Source organism: Tamandua tetradactyla, chromosome 19 (genome assembly GCF_023851605.1).
Source record: "Tamandua tetradactyla isolate mTamTet1 chromosome 19, mTamTet1.pri, whole genome shotgun sequence".
Classification (NCBI taxonomy): Eukaryota; Metazoa; Chordata; class Mammalia; order Pilosa; family Myrmecophagidae; genus Tamandua; species Tamandua tetradactyla.
The window spans coordinates 71,250,796-71,268,992 of NC_135345.1; the positions used below are offsets into that span (position 1 = coordinate 71,250,796).

The window sequence follows — 18,197 nt, forward strand, 5'->3', positions numbered from 1 at the left end:
ACTTGATAGTGTCTTTAGGAGTTTCCCTGTTTGCAGGAATGTGAATACCCCATCAACACTCCAGGAAACAGACCTTATCCACTTCTAGGGGTCCCACTGCAGGACTTACAGCAGCTAAAGCTTTGCCCTGTGACACTCCACTCAATTGTTTCTTACACTGCTTTTGCTGTCTCAGCTGCTTTTGCAAGTGGGCAAATTCTGGGAAACAGGCCTTGACAGAGAGGAGTTTCCTAAGTCAATCTTTCCCAGTCAGAACAAGACCAGGGACCCATAAAGAGAGTGCAGGTCTTTACAAGCTCCACTAGGAAAGAGGTGAGGGAAGGGTCAGGAAGAGTGCTAGGAGCTGCTACTATGGCTCTTTGAAGCCGTGTTTTCTTGATTCAGCAATTGTCCAGTAAATGCTGTGCTTTACCTGTTCTTGGTAATTTTGAGGAATCCTACTATCTTTAAATCTTCTCTGCTCCTTTTGCCTGGGGCAGGTTGGAATACGAGCCACCCTCAGTGCTGGGATCTCAGCAGTGTGAAATAGTTCATCAAATGCAGTGATCAGCAATCCCACTGCACAACCCTAGATCTTGGGGAACTTTATATAGTTCCCTTATATGTAAGGCAATGTATGGCACATGGCACCCAGGAAGCTGCATTAGCAGCCCAGATTGAACAGCTCACTGATTCCTCTGGTGGTTGGGGCATGAATAATCATAACCACTAAGCAAAGAGTGGAATACACTGATATTTACCACCATTTTCCAGTCTTTTTCTCCTGCTCTTCCTTGAATGATGCACAGTGTTTTATTAGATTCCTGAGCTTCAAAATAGCTGATTCAGATAATTCCTGTCTGTTTAATAGTTGTTCTGGTGGAGGGATTGTTTCTGAGAGCTTCCTATCCTGCCATCTTCCCACAATCCTCTTCATTCCATAGAATTTTTTGGAATAGAAATAATTTGTGACAAAGCCAGAAAAGGAAAGGGTGTCAACACATATTCACTTGGTCAAACGCATATATACCACCTTAATTTATGCCATTAAATTCTACTCAGTGATAAAGACAGGGTCTTTTCCTCTATAGCTTACTCACATAAAAATTAATCAAAAATTCTTAAACTCAGAAATCATTGGGCCTGAGTTTTTCAGGCCACACAACATCTTGGTGTGGAGGAAAGGAAAAGGGTGGTGAAGTAAAAAAAATTCTGGGTTCAAATACTGCCTCTTAAAGCTCTGAGAAATTTGCTTATTTTCTCAAGTATCTGTCACTTCATATGCAAAAATATTGTTTATATAAGAGCACATAGATCTAGGGCAGCATCTCAGTATAGATTTTAGGTTGTTATCATAATTTAGCTATCCTGTTAAAAACAAAATGGGTGCAGGTAAATTGAAAAACTAATAACCAAAGAAACTGTTCTAGTGCTTTCAAATTTACCTTTAGGATAAAAACTCTACTGACACACATCTGACCTTTAATTCATCACAGTGTGAATTAATGCCAAGTGGATATACCATCGTGAACAGCTAATGTGAAAGAAAAGCATTGCAAATCAGATTAACCAACAGTAGGTCTTCCGCTCATAAGTACATAAAGTCTTCCTATCCTTCCAGTACTTAGCTACAGTTTCATGGAAAGTCAAGCCTACTTACACAAAATCAAGTCAAATTTCTACAATGCTCACATTTTGTATTGTTCAAACCTGGCACATTTCCTCTGAGCAAAACAAGTACCATGGGGCACAACATATCTTCGGTCACAATTTAATTAAAGAACCATTATTAATCTAGTGTAAAATCATAAGTTAAGATGTGTCAAATGGTTCATTAGTCACCTTTTTCTCATTTTTATGTGAAGAAAGGGTGATAAAAGCATGAATATTTGCAGCTGTTCTTGTACTACTAATGTTTAAGTTGAGCTATTTTTATAAACCCCAAAAGCTAACTTTCTGGAATAAAGTTACTTTTAAAGGCTAAAAATGAACACAAAAGCTGCTGTCATCTTTAAATACTTTCTGCTAGGTTAGAGTCCACAGTACTAACCCCACAGGAATAAGGCATATATCGTAAATAGCAGAATACAGTTAATTATGAAAATATGCATTAGATCTAGGGTTTGTAGTCATTTCAATAAGTATTGCTTTCTAGTAAAATATTAGGCAACCAGGTTATTTAAGAAAACATCCAAATGGAAGGAAAGAAATTGACTCAATATTAAATTTAAATTATAAAAAATATATAAGACATGAATAAGCCTTGGGGGTACAAGAGTAGTTCAGTGGCAAAATTCTCGCCTGCCATGCAGGAGACCAGGGTTTGATTCCCGTCCCGTGCACTCCCCCCAATCCCCCCCAAAAAATTCAACAAACAGTTGCAGTAACGGCATAGCTACATGGAAAAAGAGTGAAATGTAACCCCTACCATACAGCATACAAAAAAAAAGTGAATAAGCCTTCACTTTTTCAGATGCACAGTTAAGATAATTAGCCACGATGTTTTGGAGAAAAATGAAAAGGACAAATGTCAACTTTTAAAGATTATACCACTCCCTTTTTTGTTTCAGGAAATATTTTGGATTAGCCCAGGAGCAAATACTGAAAATAGCAATAATAATATTTTGCTTAGCAATAAGAACAAAGTAGAAGGGATAAAGGAGAGAAAAATATCACTTATAAGGCATGAATCACCTGTACTCTTTCTCTGAGCTTCCAGACTCCAGAAGCTGAGAGAAGGCTGAAATTGCTGGATAAGAAGAAAGAGGATTCCTTATTACGGTATCTTTTTTAAAATTTCAAGGACTTACACACCATTTTCTTTACATTTTGAATCCATCCAATTTTTAGTTAGTGGAAGTATTATGAGAATTCTATCAAGTTCTGATAGACAAAGTGTTTGAAAGGAAATATCATAACCAGAAAAATGGGAACGCTTTAACAAGTTCATAGCCTACACGTCTTATCCAATTTGTTAGTAAGATGATAATTCCAGTAAAAATGATAATAATAAAAATAAATTGTCATGTGGAATTCCAGACCATTTTCAATTAATATTTAAAATTTCCTGTCTTGTGTTATAAGTATGTAAAGCCAACTTAGAGCCAGAAAACCACTTTAATGACAATTTCTTGATTTTTTAATATGTATTTAAATTACAAAGACTAGAAACACCATTTGTTGTTTGAACACACAAAAAAATACATAAATTATATATAGGTTTTAATTTTTGCTTACATTTCCAAGTCCTTATCTATTCAAATAATTTACATGCAATTTGTTTCACACCTGTAAAAATGAAAATGTTCTCAGTGGTAGAAAAATCTATCTTATTTACTAAATTAGGCAAGAAATCATTGGGCCTGAGTTTTTTATTATTTTTTATTTATTTTTATATTTATTATTTATTTTTATTATTTTATGCTATTTCCTTTTGCTTTTTTCTTTATTTTTTACAAAGGAAAAGGCTTATAAATGTCTGAAATTCTACTTTAGTAGTGACTGTTTCTTATGATGGATTGGCTTTCTATTCCTGTCAATCAAAAAAATTAATCATTTCATTTTTAAAATTAGAAAATTGGGTCTCAGTTAAGTCAGATAATGTGACCAGTGTTTAACAATGAAATTCAGCTTTTGTTACTATTTGTAAGTGTCCTTTCCCTTGAAATCATAGGGAGATACCCTATGGCATCAAGTCATTGTTAAAAGACAGAAAATTTACATCAATCACGTTATTGCTATCAGGATTTTAATGCTGTAAATTAAAGATTAGAAATCAGCCACATTTAAAGCTGAGAATTAGTAAGCATAAATATTTAGTCATTAGTTCCTCTTCTTATCAGCTACTTCTCTGGGAGACGAATTGGTTAAATGATTAGCAGCAAAAAAAAACTGATTATTGAAGAATGACAGATGATTTGAGATTATGAAGAAAGGACATTTTATAAATAATTCTCAACTACAATTGGGAGAGTTGTTTTTTGCTTGTATAATAGAATCTAGCAATCACGATCATGTCAAAAGAAAATGAAAAGTTGGATAGAAATGTCAAATTTTAAAGAGTTACTTGCACAAAATAAAATAATACTATGACAAAATTAATAGAACTATTTCATATTTATAATTATATGCATTTTTAAGTTAATATTTAAATTTTCCTGTTTTGTGTTTTAAGTATGTAGAGCCAAATCAGAGCCAGAAAACCATTTTAATGCCACTTTTTTTGCGTTTTTTATGTGTTTAAATTATAAAAACAACAAACACTGTTTATTATTATTATTATTATTAATTTTTATTTTCTCACATGGGCAGGAATCAAAGGAATCAAGGCTGGGTCTCCAGCATAGCAGGTGAGAACTCTGCCTGCTGAGTCACCATGGCCTACCCCCCCCATTTACTTTTCATACACAAAAAACACATATATATCATTTCATACCTATTTTTGTTTTTGCTTACATTTCCCAGTCCTTATGTTTTCAGATAATTTTCATACAATATTGTATTCAAATTTTTACTTTATTATTATAGCACAAGCATTATTCAAACTTCTACTGTCTTCATGACTATCAATACCTACGTATTTTTATTTTACATAACACTGCAATGATAATCTTTTTTTTCTTTCTTTCTATCAGTACATTTATCTGGGATAATTTCCAAAATTGAGATTTTTAGGCTAAAGTTATGAAAATTGTCACATCTCTTTTGCATATTGCCATACTCTTTTTCAAAAAGTTTATCTCAATTAATGAAACCAATGACTGCACAGAAGGGCATCAACTTTGTCAAAATCTTGATTGTAATTTGTCTTTACCTTCTTAAATAATTTTTTATTAATTGTAAAATTTTAGCTAAAAATGTAAAGTTTTCTTGACAATGAAGCAAAAGCTAACTTCTGTCTACATTTTGATCTACTATTTATAGTCTTATTCAAGCTCACCATTCTTAATCTTCTGTTGGATTCTTCATATTTTTCTTACAAATTTGAATGAGTTCTCATTATGTCATATGATCTTAGCCCTGCCATAGCAGGAATAAACACTTTACCTTTTATTAAAATTTAGCAAAAACAAAGTTGCATTTCTTTTATTGTTCCATCAACAATGAAGTAACTCTTACTGTCTAGTTCTAGGAGACCCTAAGACAAGATGAAGGCTGTGATTTTGATTGCTGTCATCTTGACCTTTTCTGCTTGCTTTTTGGTAAATATCAAATATATTACATTCATTTATTTTATTTAGTTTGTAATCATAAAGTATACAATCAGCTCCTCATTTTATGCCAGCATAGCTTTATGCTATATAAACCCTGTTTTAATTTTATTTCTGTCTAAGACCTTAATTTAACTTTATGTTCTCTATTTTATGTTGAATTTGGGATACATTTTTTTTTTCCATGTAGTGGTAATCTCTAGAATTTTAAACTTATGCAAGTACAACATCTTTATGTCATGATTTTTAAATTGGATGTTACTATTCTACCTCTGAGTAGCATTCCTGGGTAATTAGTCTTGGTGGACTTACTCAGGAAAAAGACATGTGAAGGACAAAACTGATTACAAAGAACACTATGAACACATTTTCAACAATACAAAGATTTCACACAGATGAAATAAATTTAAAAAGCCTACACATGATGCATAACTTCCGTTCAAGAGCCCGTGCTTGGCATCCTACGATCTGTTTTAGATTGGGCTACCTAACACCTGCAAGTAAGTAGCATTACCGAAAGGGTAAAGAGGACATTGTCTGAAGTTTATAGTTGAAGACATAGTCAAGTATAATTTCATGAGCAACCACAGTTCTACACTGCACACTATGGAGCTGTCTTTTTCCTGTTGCCCCATACTAAATTGTGGAAAACGGGATTTTCCATTCAGTGAAGAAAAAACTGTTCCAGTTTCCTTTTACCACACACTTTTCTCTCCCACAAATAACAGGATGGTTTTTCCTTTATACCAGTTCATAAAGATATTGGTTCCGTGAAGATCTCCAGGCTCGGCACCCAAGCGAATGGTAGTTATAAAGGGGCCCAAACCAACACTGTGTGGAAACTGGAGTGTGTGCGCTTAGAGGAACCCTTCTACTTAAAGGAGTCCAGGACAACTGATTGTCTTTATCCCATGAACCCTGTACTTTTTAAGCTACCAGAAGGTTCTCTTACATTTAATGATAGGACTACAAATTCTGGAAATTTCTTCCATTATAATCACCCTAATTTAACCACATTTTATTCTCATAAATTATTTACACTCAATATTCTCAAAATGCCATACATTCTCTGGATCTAATTTTTTTTCTTTTGTATTCTCCCATTTTAGTCAGCTGATGCCCATAAGCGAAAAAGGCAGAAAGAAGTAAGTTTTATTTGTATTTCTGGCTAAAGTTTACATTTTCAGGCAGAATCAAAAGTTACTTACGTCTGAGGAACCAATAAGGTAAAAATATTTTCTTTAATTCTCAACCTGAGAAAATGGTGAGAACCAGAGAATCATCTGAACGTCAGTTTAGAAGACAAAAGATAACAGTTGTGTGAACACCAGAATGTTGTGTACTCTTACACATGCATTAATTTGCAATAAGAATAGGACAACTATGCTCATGAAAAGCAAAGTTTATCCAGAATTCAGTATGAAAAATTATCCATGTTTGTACATTCAATGGAGATGTCCTTCTTCTTATATAAATTTAAGATTCTTTATAGGAAAATTTCCTATAATAGTGTAAAAAGAAAAATGTTTCTTTTTTCAAAACCAATAGTCCTCAATAAAGAAGGAAAAGAAAATTCAAAAGCATTTGGTAGGGCGGGCCATGGTGGCTCAGCAGGCAGAGTTCTCTCCTGCCATGCCAGAGACCAGGGTTTGATTCCCAGTGTCTGCCCATGCAAAAAAAAGCATCTGGAAAAACTTTTCGAAATTACATATCCTTGTTCCCATCTCTGCCATTTCCACGTCTTCTAGCCCCAAAGCCAATATCAGAATGGAGGTGGGGACACAGTAGGATGTGTTACTGGAAAATACTTCTCATGTTATCTTGTTACATACCTTCTTTTCCCCTCTCACTAGCAGTGCTCTAAATAAATCCTCTATGCTGTGAGGTAGACATTGTCTGGGTTTAGTGACCCAAATTGTTGTATTTTTTAAGATTTTCCAAACCTTCCTTGAAAATTTATGACAAATTTAACAACTAACTTCTCATTCACTATTTCTTCTTTCCACCTCATCAACCCCATCATTTCTCAAAGTGAATGGAAATGGTCAGATACCTGCCTTTAACATGGGCCTTATTTTCCATTATCCATAGCTTTTCAATAACGTCATCAGTCTGAAAAAGAACCCCCTTTCCATAAAACATAGATCTATATATATTCAATTCGCTCTTAATTATCCTTCCACGTTATCTCTGGAGTCAGCTTCCCTAATAGCGTCTGCCTATGCAGCGGGTTTGGGGGTAGAGAGAAGAACAACTGCAGAGTAGGATGCTTTCATTATTCACTAATCATCAATTTATAGTAATAGGCCATGCTTTCTTTTATTTACCCAGGCAAATGTAGCCATATGTAGAAGAGTATCAATTTGGGGGAATATATTTGGAATTTCATATCTACGGAGTGATAAAAATCTCAAAAAAGGTCCAGAGAAGAAAAGACAGAATGATTAGACTATTAGAGCAGCCCTCTAGTAAAACTGATTTATACCAGAAATTGAAAGTGATTCTGGTTTCTTCCAATAATGATATATCAGGATATAATTATTTTCGATTCAGTAGATAAACTTAAAACTAGTTTAATGTCAAATGGCATGGATGCACCACACCCTGAAAGTTTAAAGTTTCTTCCCCCAATACTTCATCTTATAAGATTCTCTAAATCCAGGATGAAATATATTAGCATGAAAGGAGATAAGTGATGCAAAAGTAGATAAGAACTAACGCTTCTTGAGAGGCAAGAGGAGCTTCATACCCAGAATCCCACAGATTAGCCTCTGCCAATTAATACAAAATGAGGAGACAAGGGCCAAATGGAAATGCAATATGAGTACCATTAAAACTCCATGAAAGGGAAACAAATTAAATTTTTAAAAAAATGCCAATGACATTGCTGGAAGGAGGCTTCACAGGGTAGAACTGTACTGAATGGTCACCCCAGCCTTTAATGTCTGTGATTCTGGAGCAGTGAGTCAGCCACATGGATTTATGGAATGTTCCATCAATCTCATTATTGTATTTAAGGGCATATGAAGGCAGAATAATGCAAAGCTTCTGTAGTCTCCTTTTATTCTCTTTATTCAGGGCAGTGAAATGTATCATGCTCTTTTACAGGATGAAAATTAGAACAGCATTTCCCAAAATGCGTCCCATGAAGCACTAAGACTCTAGTATGTAGAAATGCTATACACGCACATACACACATAAAAATAATAATGTAAATATGGGAAATTAAAGGCTGGGGGTGACCGTGCCATACTCCGTGGCATATTAACAACTCTATAAATCCTGCAATAAAGAAACGTATTTTACTTTACTCAATTCCTTTCATAGTTATTTGCTCACCACAAAACTTTCAACACAGTACCTATCACGGGACACATTTCTGGAAAATCTGTAACTACTGGGCTTTGAGAACAGCAGAGATACAGCTTCCTTTCATTTTTACCCAAGGTTAGAATCCTTTATTAGGTGGGGATATTATTCTTCCCACTGAATCACTTACCAATGAAGTCAGAATAATCAGACAAATTTAAATCGTATACATACATGTTTAAAGCCTGATTTCAGGCTGGTTTATGCACCCCATTTGTGTACAAACTATTGTGTTTCTACTCTCTCTTAAGTCAAGTTCTGAAGAGAACGTTAATCTGTGTAAACAAAGAAGCTCTAGACCATCAAAAGATGAACGATTCCGGCATCGCCAGGACCACAAAGATTCTGCAAAACCGGGACACGCCCCAGCAAGTCCCCGTGGTCACCGCGGTGCTCACGGCCCTCACCCGCCCGGTGGCCCTCACCGGCCCGGTCGCCCGCGTCACCCCCACCATCCTCACTGCTCCCATGGCCCACGCGGGTCCCTGCCCAGCTCTACGCTGCCGCCTGCGACTGTTGTCAACCCTAGCTCCCAGGCGCCGCCAGCCACTTCCAGAGGTCCCACGACTTCCGCTGGCGACGCTCCTGCCGGCCGCACAGCAGCGCTGTCTGCCTCTGTCCGCTCCGCAGGCGATGCTTCCACCCCTCTACCTCTCACCGCCCCCCAGTCTGAAGCCACGACAGCAGCGGCCGACGCCAGCCCAGCAGCAGCAACAGCTTCAGCAAATTCTACAAGTGTCTGAGATAACAGATACTACAAAACGCAAACCAACGTGAGTATGTTCCAATTTATTTTTAATTAAAGGAGTCATTGAGATAGCTCTAAATGAGGCCAGGTGGTTGGTTGGTTATTTCGTTTTGTTTTTTGCCACTATCAAAAAGAAAGAAAAAAAGTTTATAGCTCTATCATGTAGATTAGAAGCTCTTATTCACCTTTTATTTCAATAACCAAATTTAGTCTCCTTAAGGGTATAGGCCTTATCTAAATACCCAATATTGGTCAAATCCTACAAAAGAAACAAACAAAAGGCTCACAAAATGTGCATGTGTTTTTGTCTTCTGCTCCCAATGCTGAAATATGTTTTATTTCCCTGAAAAACTCATTTGTAATTAGGGTCTTTAGTAAATTAAAATTAGTTTGCACGTCAATATTTATTAAATTCCATAAAGTTTGTATTTCACATAAGAGGAATGATCCTTTCACACTTGCAGGACCTGCCAATTCTAAACAGACAAAAAAAGAAAGAAAAAAATTAATAAATATTTCAATTAGACTTGAGACTACAAATATAACAAAACCACAACTCACAGAACTTTCTTGTTATGAACATTAATTGAAACACATATCACAATATACCACCATCCTTAAGAAAGAATATTGAAGAAATAGAACGATTGTACATATTGTTCCTATTTATGAATATAGGGGCTGATAATTATAAATTGGGAAGATTTATCCCAACTATATAATATAAAAATGGCAATGATAGATACTGATAGTTGAACACTTAAAATAGTTCAGATGTTGCTACTGCAGTAAATTATCTTTGAAATGAATCTCATTTAATACTCACAGCAACCCTATGAAACAGATGTCATTGTCTCCTTTTACAGATGAGGAAATGATGCTATGAGAATTTATGTGACTTTCCCAAGATCACAAAGCTAATAAATGGTTGATAAGGTTTCAAACTCTTACATAGTTAACTCCAAAGTCCTACCTTCTAATGCTCTACCCAGCATTTAGTTAATTTAAATCAAATGGAGAGGGAAGAGTTTCTGTACTCCGAACTGATGACTTCTGTTGTTTTGTTTTTACAGATCCTGAAAAACTGAACATTGATATGTTGTATGATCTCCTCTTACCATTAGAATAAAATCTGCTTCCACTTTAGCTTTAATAAAAATATGGGAAGAGATACAAAAATACAGAGATGTGAGTTCTAGTTCCTTCTCCCTTAGTCTTGTTATACTGTAATGATTTTCAAAGATAACTTGATTTATGCATTTGACAACATGTGTACTGGTCTCTTCGTTATTCCTTTATAGAAATGGCTCTGATATCACCAGCACCTTCAACATGTAAGATAGATCCATAACACACAAAGTGATTCTTTTTAAAAATCTTAATCATTCATAGGTTAAAAAACCAGTATTTTGAAATCACTCCAATTACCATCAAATTAAAATATATTATGAAGCTTAGAAATCACTTTTCTTCTTGATATAAAAGACCAGTCAAAATTAAATAATATAAAATTTCAGTCATGACAAAAGCTAAAAATGGAGAGGTGCAAATGTAATCCTACTTTCAAGGTGATCATAGTCTAGTAAGATGTATTCTCAAAAAGAATAGAAAGAGTAAGAAGTTAAATTTCTACAGATTTTTATCTGAATATCTCAAATACTACCTCCTCACCAAAAGAGGTATTTTCACCAGAGACTGGTCAACTGAAACATTGTACTATCATGAATCATTTCATCAAAACAAAATATTATATCAATTTCCAGTTGTTAATTCAGTTTGTCAAAGTTATTTAGAAAAATTTATCTAGATCTAAGAAAGGGAATATAAGACTACAAATATAAGCTAACATTGTTTTCTTTGAAGGTTCAAAAAGTTCAAAGTTGGCAATGATATAAACAAAGGAATTAACTCCAAATAACTATATAAGGGAATCTATAATAAGTATTATAAACAAAGGCACATATAATAATGAGCAATCAAGAGAAGGAGATGTTTATTCCTCTTTAGGGAGCGCAAACACTTATGGAAAACCTAATGTGGACAAATTATTATATGATATGCAGTTTATCACAGAAGCTTGGTATCAAATTGTTGAAAGTGACTTCAGTAGCTAATGAGACACAGTCTACACCTGAAGGAACAGGATGTAACATTCAACAATGCACATAACTGTTAACATCAGAATGAAAATGAGTAGGTTCATAAAAATGATCTCCAGAATGTAGCATGGAATTTCATTGGGGAGATTAAAAAAAAAAATGGATTTCATAAAAGAGATGAAAATGGAGGGAACGATTTCAGCTGGCAAATATACAATAAAAGATTGCTGGATTCAAGAGCAGTAAAGGCATAGAGATAACAGAGTACATGACATTCATATTCATACATCTATTCAAACACCTACCGAGTGTGGACAAAATGATAAGCCTGGGATTCGGGAATAAAACACATACATTGTAAGGATGCTCCCAATTCAATGAAACACAGGTCTGCCGTGAATATAGGACCTACCTGGAGAAACAAGTCATCAGAAGTTACAGTGAAATTATCAAGGACTAGGATAAGCAATTTAAACTTACTTTTATAGAAAAAGAAGACCAATATAGGCTTTTCCACAGAGGATTCTTACAGAACATATATCTTATAAATAACAAAACATTCTTCAAAACTGTGCCAAACTCGGGTCCATGAGCTTGACAAATAATTCATGTAATCCAGCAACTTTCTGGGAAAATTCCTATTATTATTGCCACTCTAGAGAAGGGAAACTGAGGAACACAGAAGGTAGTCAACTACACAAGGACACATACCAGATGAGTGAAGAGAGGGATTCAAACTCAGTTACTCTAGAACAGAGCCCATGCTCATCATCTCTTAGTAAAGTTCATCTGGGAAAATCATCTAGGATAATGGAGAAACAGCTAAGAATCCAATAAGCATTGTGCTCTCCTTATCCTAGAGTTTTGTAAAGAAAAATTTCATTCAATTAAGACTCCATGACCTCCACATAAATGTCTTCATCATAAGCAAGAGTTTAGAGCACATTCCTACTCTCAGCCCAAGTTCTGCTATATATTAATGGATATTGCAAAAAGAGAATAAGGAAGAATAGAAGGGGTTTGGGAGAAGAAGAAAGGCAAGAAGAGGGGGGGAAAGACAAAGAGGAAAGGAAGGGTAAAAGTAGAGTCATGAAGGAAACCCACACTTAACCAGAAGAAAGAAGAATAAGCAAGCAGATAGAAAAGGAGCAGTCAGAGGTGAGAGAACTAAAAAACTTGTCACAAAAGACAAGAAGAAGAAAGAATTTAAGAAAAAGTGCTAAACACTAAAACAGAGGAAAAAAGTAAAATGAAGGAAAAGAATGAGAACTATGAGGAGCAACTGCAGGACAGAATGCTTGCAAATAAGATTCTCAATAGTGTGCAAGTTATAAAAAATTTAAGGATGGTAAGTGGGTAAGGAATAAAAAAAGACAGTAAAGAGGCAATCGATGGATTGAATAGGTGGTATGATCAAGAGCATAATTTTTTTAATAGAAAAGACAAATTAAGAATTATATCCAGTTGAAAATGACTAAGTGAGTGTTTACATTTAAAAAGGTGATAACTGATAAAAAAAAATTTTTTTTTTGAAGACTGCATCCCAGAAGAAGCAGAAAGAATTAGACTTTCAAAGAAGACTGCTTCTTAATGAGAAATGAACAGGCCCTATCAAGTGGAGGCTACTGATTCTTCCTCAACACTCATCTCAAAGAAATTAGGTGGATTTGTCATCCTCTTAGCTGCTGTTCCCAAACTGTGGTACATGGTATTGGTATTCCCAATCATTTACTACTTCCTTCCTTGTAAAAGGATTTTTCATTCCACTTACTGCTGTATAACTTGCATGGCCTCCGTCCTCTACGCAGATTGTACTTTTTCACCTCATTGTCAGGCTTTGCAATTGACTTGTTTTGGCCATTGAAATGTAACCCCAAGTGATAGAAGACAATCTGAAAGCAGGAGTTACATTACTCTTGCTCTTTTGCTCTTTTCTTTTGCTACAAGAGCTGAATGTCTTAAATGGGAACTGTTTCTTCAGTCTGGGTCTCAGAATGAGAAGACACATGGAGTAGAGTTATAGAAAACAGTCCACAACTGCCAACACATGACATGAGAGATGTAAATGGTTTTCTGAGGATGGTCGCTAACTTATTTTTTTAACTGCAACAAAATCAGCACAATGCTCTTTGACTCCTTCTTAAAAAAAAACACAGTTCCTGCTTAAATGAAGCCTTGGCTATTTAGCCAAGCTTCCTTGTTCCCTTCTTTATGGCTGTTAAGCACCACTCTCCCTCTCTGAAGGGATCTACAATGACTGTCCCAAGTGCCACCACCATCCTGGAAAATATCATAGTCCGCGTCAATAATCCATTAAAATCTAGATTTCTCCGTTCCTTGATTGACCCATCTTGAATGATTTTTACTTCCCTTCAGTTATTCAAATGAACCTTGCAATCATCATGCAGATAGGTGAAGTCACATATCAAGACACATCATTCTTTGACCAAATTTCCCCATATTCCTAACTATTTTATTTTGTTATCCTCACCCTAGCAGTTCCTTAAACTCTATAGGACCCCCAGCTCTTTATCATCTACTCTTTCCCCAGAATCCCACATCAGCTTTTTTTGTCCAGCTTAGATTTTATGGTCCATCAATTCAAACACTGTCTTGCCAATAACTTCAACTTCCTTTTCATTTTCCCACCTAATATCATATCAACCTTGTAAAATCACAACCTTTGATCAACAGAATTAATTACTTCATCTTAGCTATACAAAATCTGTTTATATGCTGTTGAGTAAAACTGCACAACTATAAAGACAGATACCACTACAAATTCAACTTCTCCAAACCTAACAGGACTCTCAGATCTCATGGACAATCCTACTGTTTCCCTAGTTTCCCACTCCAATTTTCCATTTTGTCTTTTGCAAATATTCTCTATGTGACAGAGTTCTAGACCTAAAGTTGAAATTGAATCCCCCCAGATGATTCCTACCCATTTTTTATGGCCATCTGTTGCCATCTTTCTCCAAGTTTCCTTAGAAGCCCTGTTGAGTCATGCTACTGCTATATTCTCTAGCCCATGTTCAGTATTACCTATATATATCCCATCCTCTTCTTCACTGTCTTGTTTTACATGACTCCATTGTCTTGAAACATCCTTCCAATTATCTCCATATCTCCCAGCCTTGCTCAACCCGCTTAGCTCAATTATCAACTTCTTTCTAAAGTCTTACCTGACTCATGGGCATCCTCTTTGATGTTGCTCTCTCTGTCACCCCACCCTCCCCATTTCCAGCCCATCAACAGTAACTATTGATTACGTCTCTTGATTCTGTCCACTCCTCTGCAGTTCCAATGCCACCACCCTAGTCCATCCAGAAAACTGTAACAGTCTTCTAACAGGTCTGTCTTCCTCCTCATTCCCTCCTTATAATTCACTCTCCATAAAGTACTAGTGCTCAGAGTGGGAAAAATCAACAATACTCTTTGCAGAAGAAAGCCTGAGTAGGTCCATTAGGGGCTGAAATCAAGAGTTATTCTGTTATCTAGACTAGTGGTCCTAATAAAGGGTGATTTTTGTTCCCAGGAAGACATGTGGTGATGCTAGGAACATTTTTTGGTTGTCACACTAAGAGGATGATATTGGCATTTAGTGGGAGAGGTCAGGAATGCACAACACAGTCCCCACAACAAAGAATTATCTGACCCAAAATGTCAATAGTGCTGAGGTTGAGAAACCCAGCTCTGGCCCAAATCCAACTATGTTCTTTTTTTTTTTAATAGGCATTGAGTCTGAGATTTGAGGATATTAAGTTCAGAAGTTTGGTTAAATTAATGGCCCAAATTTTTCACTGCTTTTGGGCTTGAACATTAGTATTTTTTGCTGGAGGGAGAAAACTGTACCAATCAAACTTGGTAAACTCAGAGATTTGGAAAAGATCTACAAGTTTTTACTTTATTTTTTGGGCTGCTGAAATTCCATGAGAGGATGCCCCTGCCAGCTAGAGGGATGTGAGAAACACACAGAATAAAACTGAACTGTTCCAGTCAAGGCCATCCTATAGCAGCCAGTCCCAAACTTACTCATCAGCTGAACAAAGACACATAGGCAAGCTCAGCCAAGATTACCCTAGCTTTGCAGACAAGGAAAATTGTCAGCCAACACAAATACTCATAAGAAATATGGAACTGTTGTTACATTAAGCCACCAAGTTTTGCAATTGTTTTTTACACAGAAATAATGAACAATTACAAGAGACCTAAAGATCAAATATTACTATGCCGAACTTTATTTTTTCACAAAACAATATTATACATTATTTAGATACAAATACAGCAGTTTCACCTTCTTCTTATGATGTACTTTCATTTTTCACATGTCCAAGCAGATCTGGGACCCCTGAAGTTTGAGGGAGATGAGGACACAGAAATCAAGGATATTGGCTACAACCATGTATTTACTTCCATTTTGGGGTGAGTGGAAATCTGAACCTTTTTTATAATCCCTCCTGGAACAGATGAGATTGGCTGGGAGAACATCCAACTGTAGTTTCACTATATTAATTTAGAAGGTTCAATGGGTAGGTCCCTATCCTACCCATTTTTATAACAACAACATTAAAAGCGATATAAAACAAATTTTTAACAAGGCCCCTTCCTTGGAACTTTGCAAGCTTTTTAGGTTCTGTTAGTGGCAATACTGTTAAATTTACCTTTTGAGGAAGGTACATACAGATCATGGTGAAACTTTCTTGGAAACAACAAATAAATTACAATAAGTAATTTCTATGTATTTACCTTTGGAAGGGAAAAGAAACAGTCAAAATAAAGGGTTTAAAGAAAGGTAGAGATTAGGAGAATTAGAAGCTCTATCATTAATAGTACAATTATAAAAATATTCTTTCATGAACTGTAACAAATGTCCCAGACTAAGATGTTAAGAATAAGGTGTTAAGAATAGTGTGGTTTATGGGAGTTTCATATTTCATACATGATTTTTCGGTAAACCTACAACTTTTCCTAAAAAAAAAACAAAAACAAGAGTGAAAGAGCAAGTCATACATAATAGTCATACAATGGAAGCTGCTTTCAAACAGGACTATATTGTCACTGTATTGCTATGTGATTTAGGTGGTTGGCATACATATTTAATTAACAAAGATCATAAAAACTGGACTTTAATTTTCAACAAGTGCCCATTTATTGTTGCTTTTTTAAATTTTTATTCATTTTCTGAAAATTAAATTTATAAAATATAGATATGCAGAAAGAAGGCCATAAAAAAATCACATCATCTAAAAAAAATGGGACCTCAGATCTGTTAGCACTGCATTCCTTCTTCAAAATGCAATAAATGTGCCCTTTACTTCGACAGGAATAGCCCAGCAAGTTCCAGGACACTGAATCTCTAAAAATTTCATGATGTGGCAGGCCCTTGAAAAATCATAAGGATTATCCACCACCCTCTGGAAAACAGTGAAATACCAAGGTCTCCAACGTCCTTGTAACTGCTACTCACTACTTAGTCTGATTGTCCTGATGACATTGAGTACTGGATCAATGTGGCGTTCTGCAGCATGTCAGCATGAGCCAGGTCTCTTCGGACTATATTATGGCAAAGGATAAGAAAGTTCATATAGCCCTGGGAAAAGCCCATAAATGTATACTGCTGTCCAGCTCAAGGATATCCCTATCCCTTTTTGATAGGGATAGAAAATAATGCATACACCATGTACCTGAGTGTATGTTAAACTCCTCTGGCTATAATTCCACACCTGGCACAGCAATATTTGGAGACTATATGGGTTGGGTTTGAAATCAAATAACATCATACTGTAAGATCTGCCTACTTTAATTAGGATCAGTCTGGTAAATTAAACAGAGATTTAATATCCGTTAATATGCAGAGGGACCATAACCCCTGCAACTTTTACATTTTTAAGGGTGGTACTAAACTGTATCATTTCCCTGAGATGTGGTACTGTTTTCAATTTACTGTCTTAGCTTAAGGGTCAGCTTCAGAGGCTTCCATTAGACTTTCTCCACTACATAGTATTTATCCCACCGGCCAAAGAACTATGTGTAGTTTTGAGCCAAATATATCCATAACATACACATTTGTGGAACAGAGAAATATCACCAGCATTTGTTCGTGGAATCAATGAATCCACTGTGAGCTAGAGCTGAGCTGAATTCTGTCTATTGCTTGGTACCCACTCTGAAGCATGGGGCATGATGATGTGTTAGATCCCCAACTTGGACCTGTGTTCATCAGTCCTTGAAATATTTGGATAATCCCCTTTTTTATTCAGTATGCGATTATTCAAATAAATGATCATCAGTTCCTTTAAGAGAATGGAGGAATCATGAGTACATTCACTTGCTGGGGCGATGCTGGGTCTTTCTGCCTGGAAATAAAGCCTCTATTTAGTCACCAAAGTATAGTTATTTAACATTTTTTATCAAAACTTTGGAGTAATTTCATGTGCATCCTTCATTATCCTTTAATTTAAAGATTCTTACCAGTAGAAATAGAATAAATTTTTTAGGAAAAATCCTTATTAAACAAGCCTGATTTGGTCCTAGGTCTAGCTCTGCTGCTCTCTAAGGATCTTTTCTTCCTTTAAAAGGCTAGAATATTACTTTTCTTCTTGATTATTCTTCACTTTGAAAATTTATATTACATTATTAAATAAATAATAAATATATTACAGTTTAAATTTTAAAGTAGTTGATGTCATTTACAGAGAAAATAATATACCATTAAGGTTTTTTTCTTCTTTTTTGTTGCTGTTGTCAGATTTTTTTTTCTTTAAAAAGTGAAATCATGTCAAAGAAAAT

At 35.5% G+C, this 18,197-nt stretch overlaps 2 protein-coding genes across 3 annotated transcripts in view; one reads left to right on the forward strand and one right to left on the reverse strand.

The window, feature by feature from the left end:
• Positions 1–18,197, reverse strand: part of CSN2 (casein beta) — a 365,252-nt gene that overhangs the window by 296,533 nt on the left and 50,522 nt on the right. Inside the window, exon 3 of the mRNA XM_077137094.1 lies at positions 11,711–11,817. The gene's annotated coding sequence lies outside the window, so the exon portion shown is untranslated. The remainder of the gene's footprint in view (positions 1–11,710; positions 11,818–18,197) is intronic.
• Positions 6,299–10,519, forward strand: LOC143663311 (uncharacterized). Of its 2 annotated transcripts, none has more exons than XM_077137042.1 (3): positions 6,299–6,334; positions 8,810–9,335; positions 10,380–10,519. In XM_077137042.1, exons 1-2 carry the CDS (start codon positions 6,306–6,308, stop codon positions 9,333–9,335), a joined length of 555 nt encoding a protein of 184 aa, XP_076993157.1. In that variant the 5' UTR covers positions 6,299–6,305; the 3' UTR covers positions 10,380–10,519. The 2 variants fall into 2 exon arrangements, with proteins under 2 accessions (XP_076993157.1, XP_076993156.1); XM_077137041.1 differs by having other exon boundaries at positions 8,810–9,331.

Excerpts from the sequence above, each read along its gene's own strand:
- LOC143663311 (XM_077137041.1), top strand. The coding sequence starts at position 6,306 with ATGCCCATAAGCGAAAAAGGCAGAAAGAA. Across the intron at positions 6,335-8,809 it reads AGCGAAAAAGGCAGAAAGAA|TCAAGTTCTGAAGAGAACGT; the intron begins GTAAGTTTTATT and ends CTCTCTCTTAAG.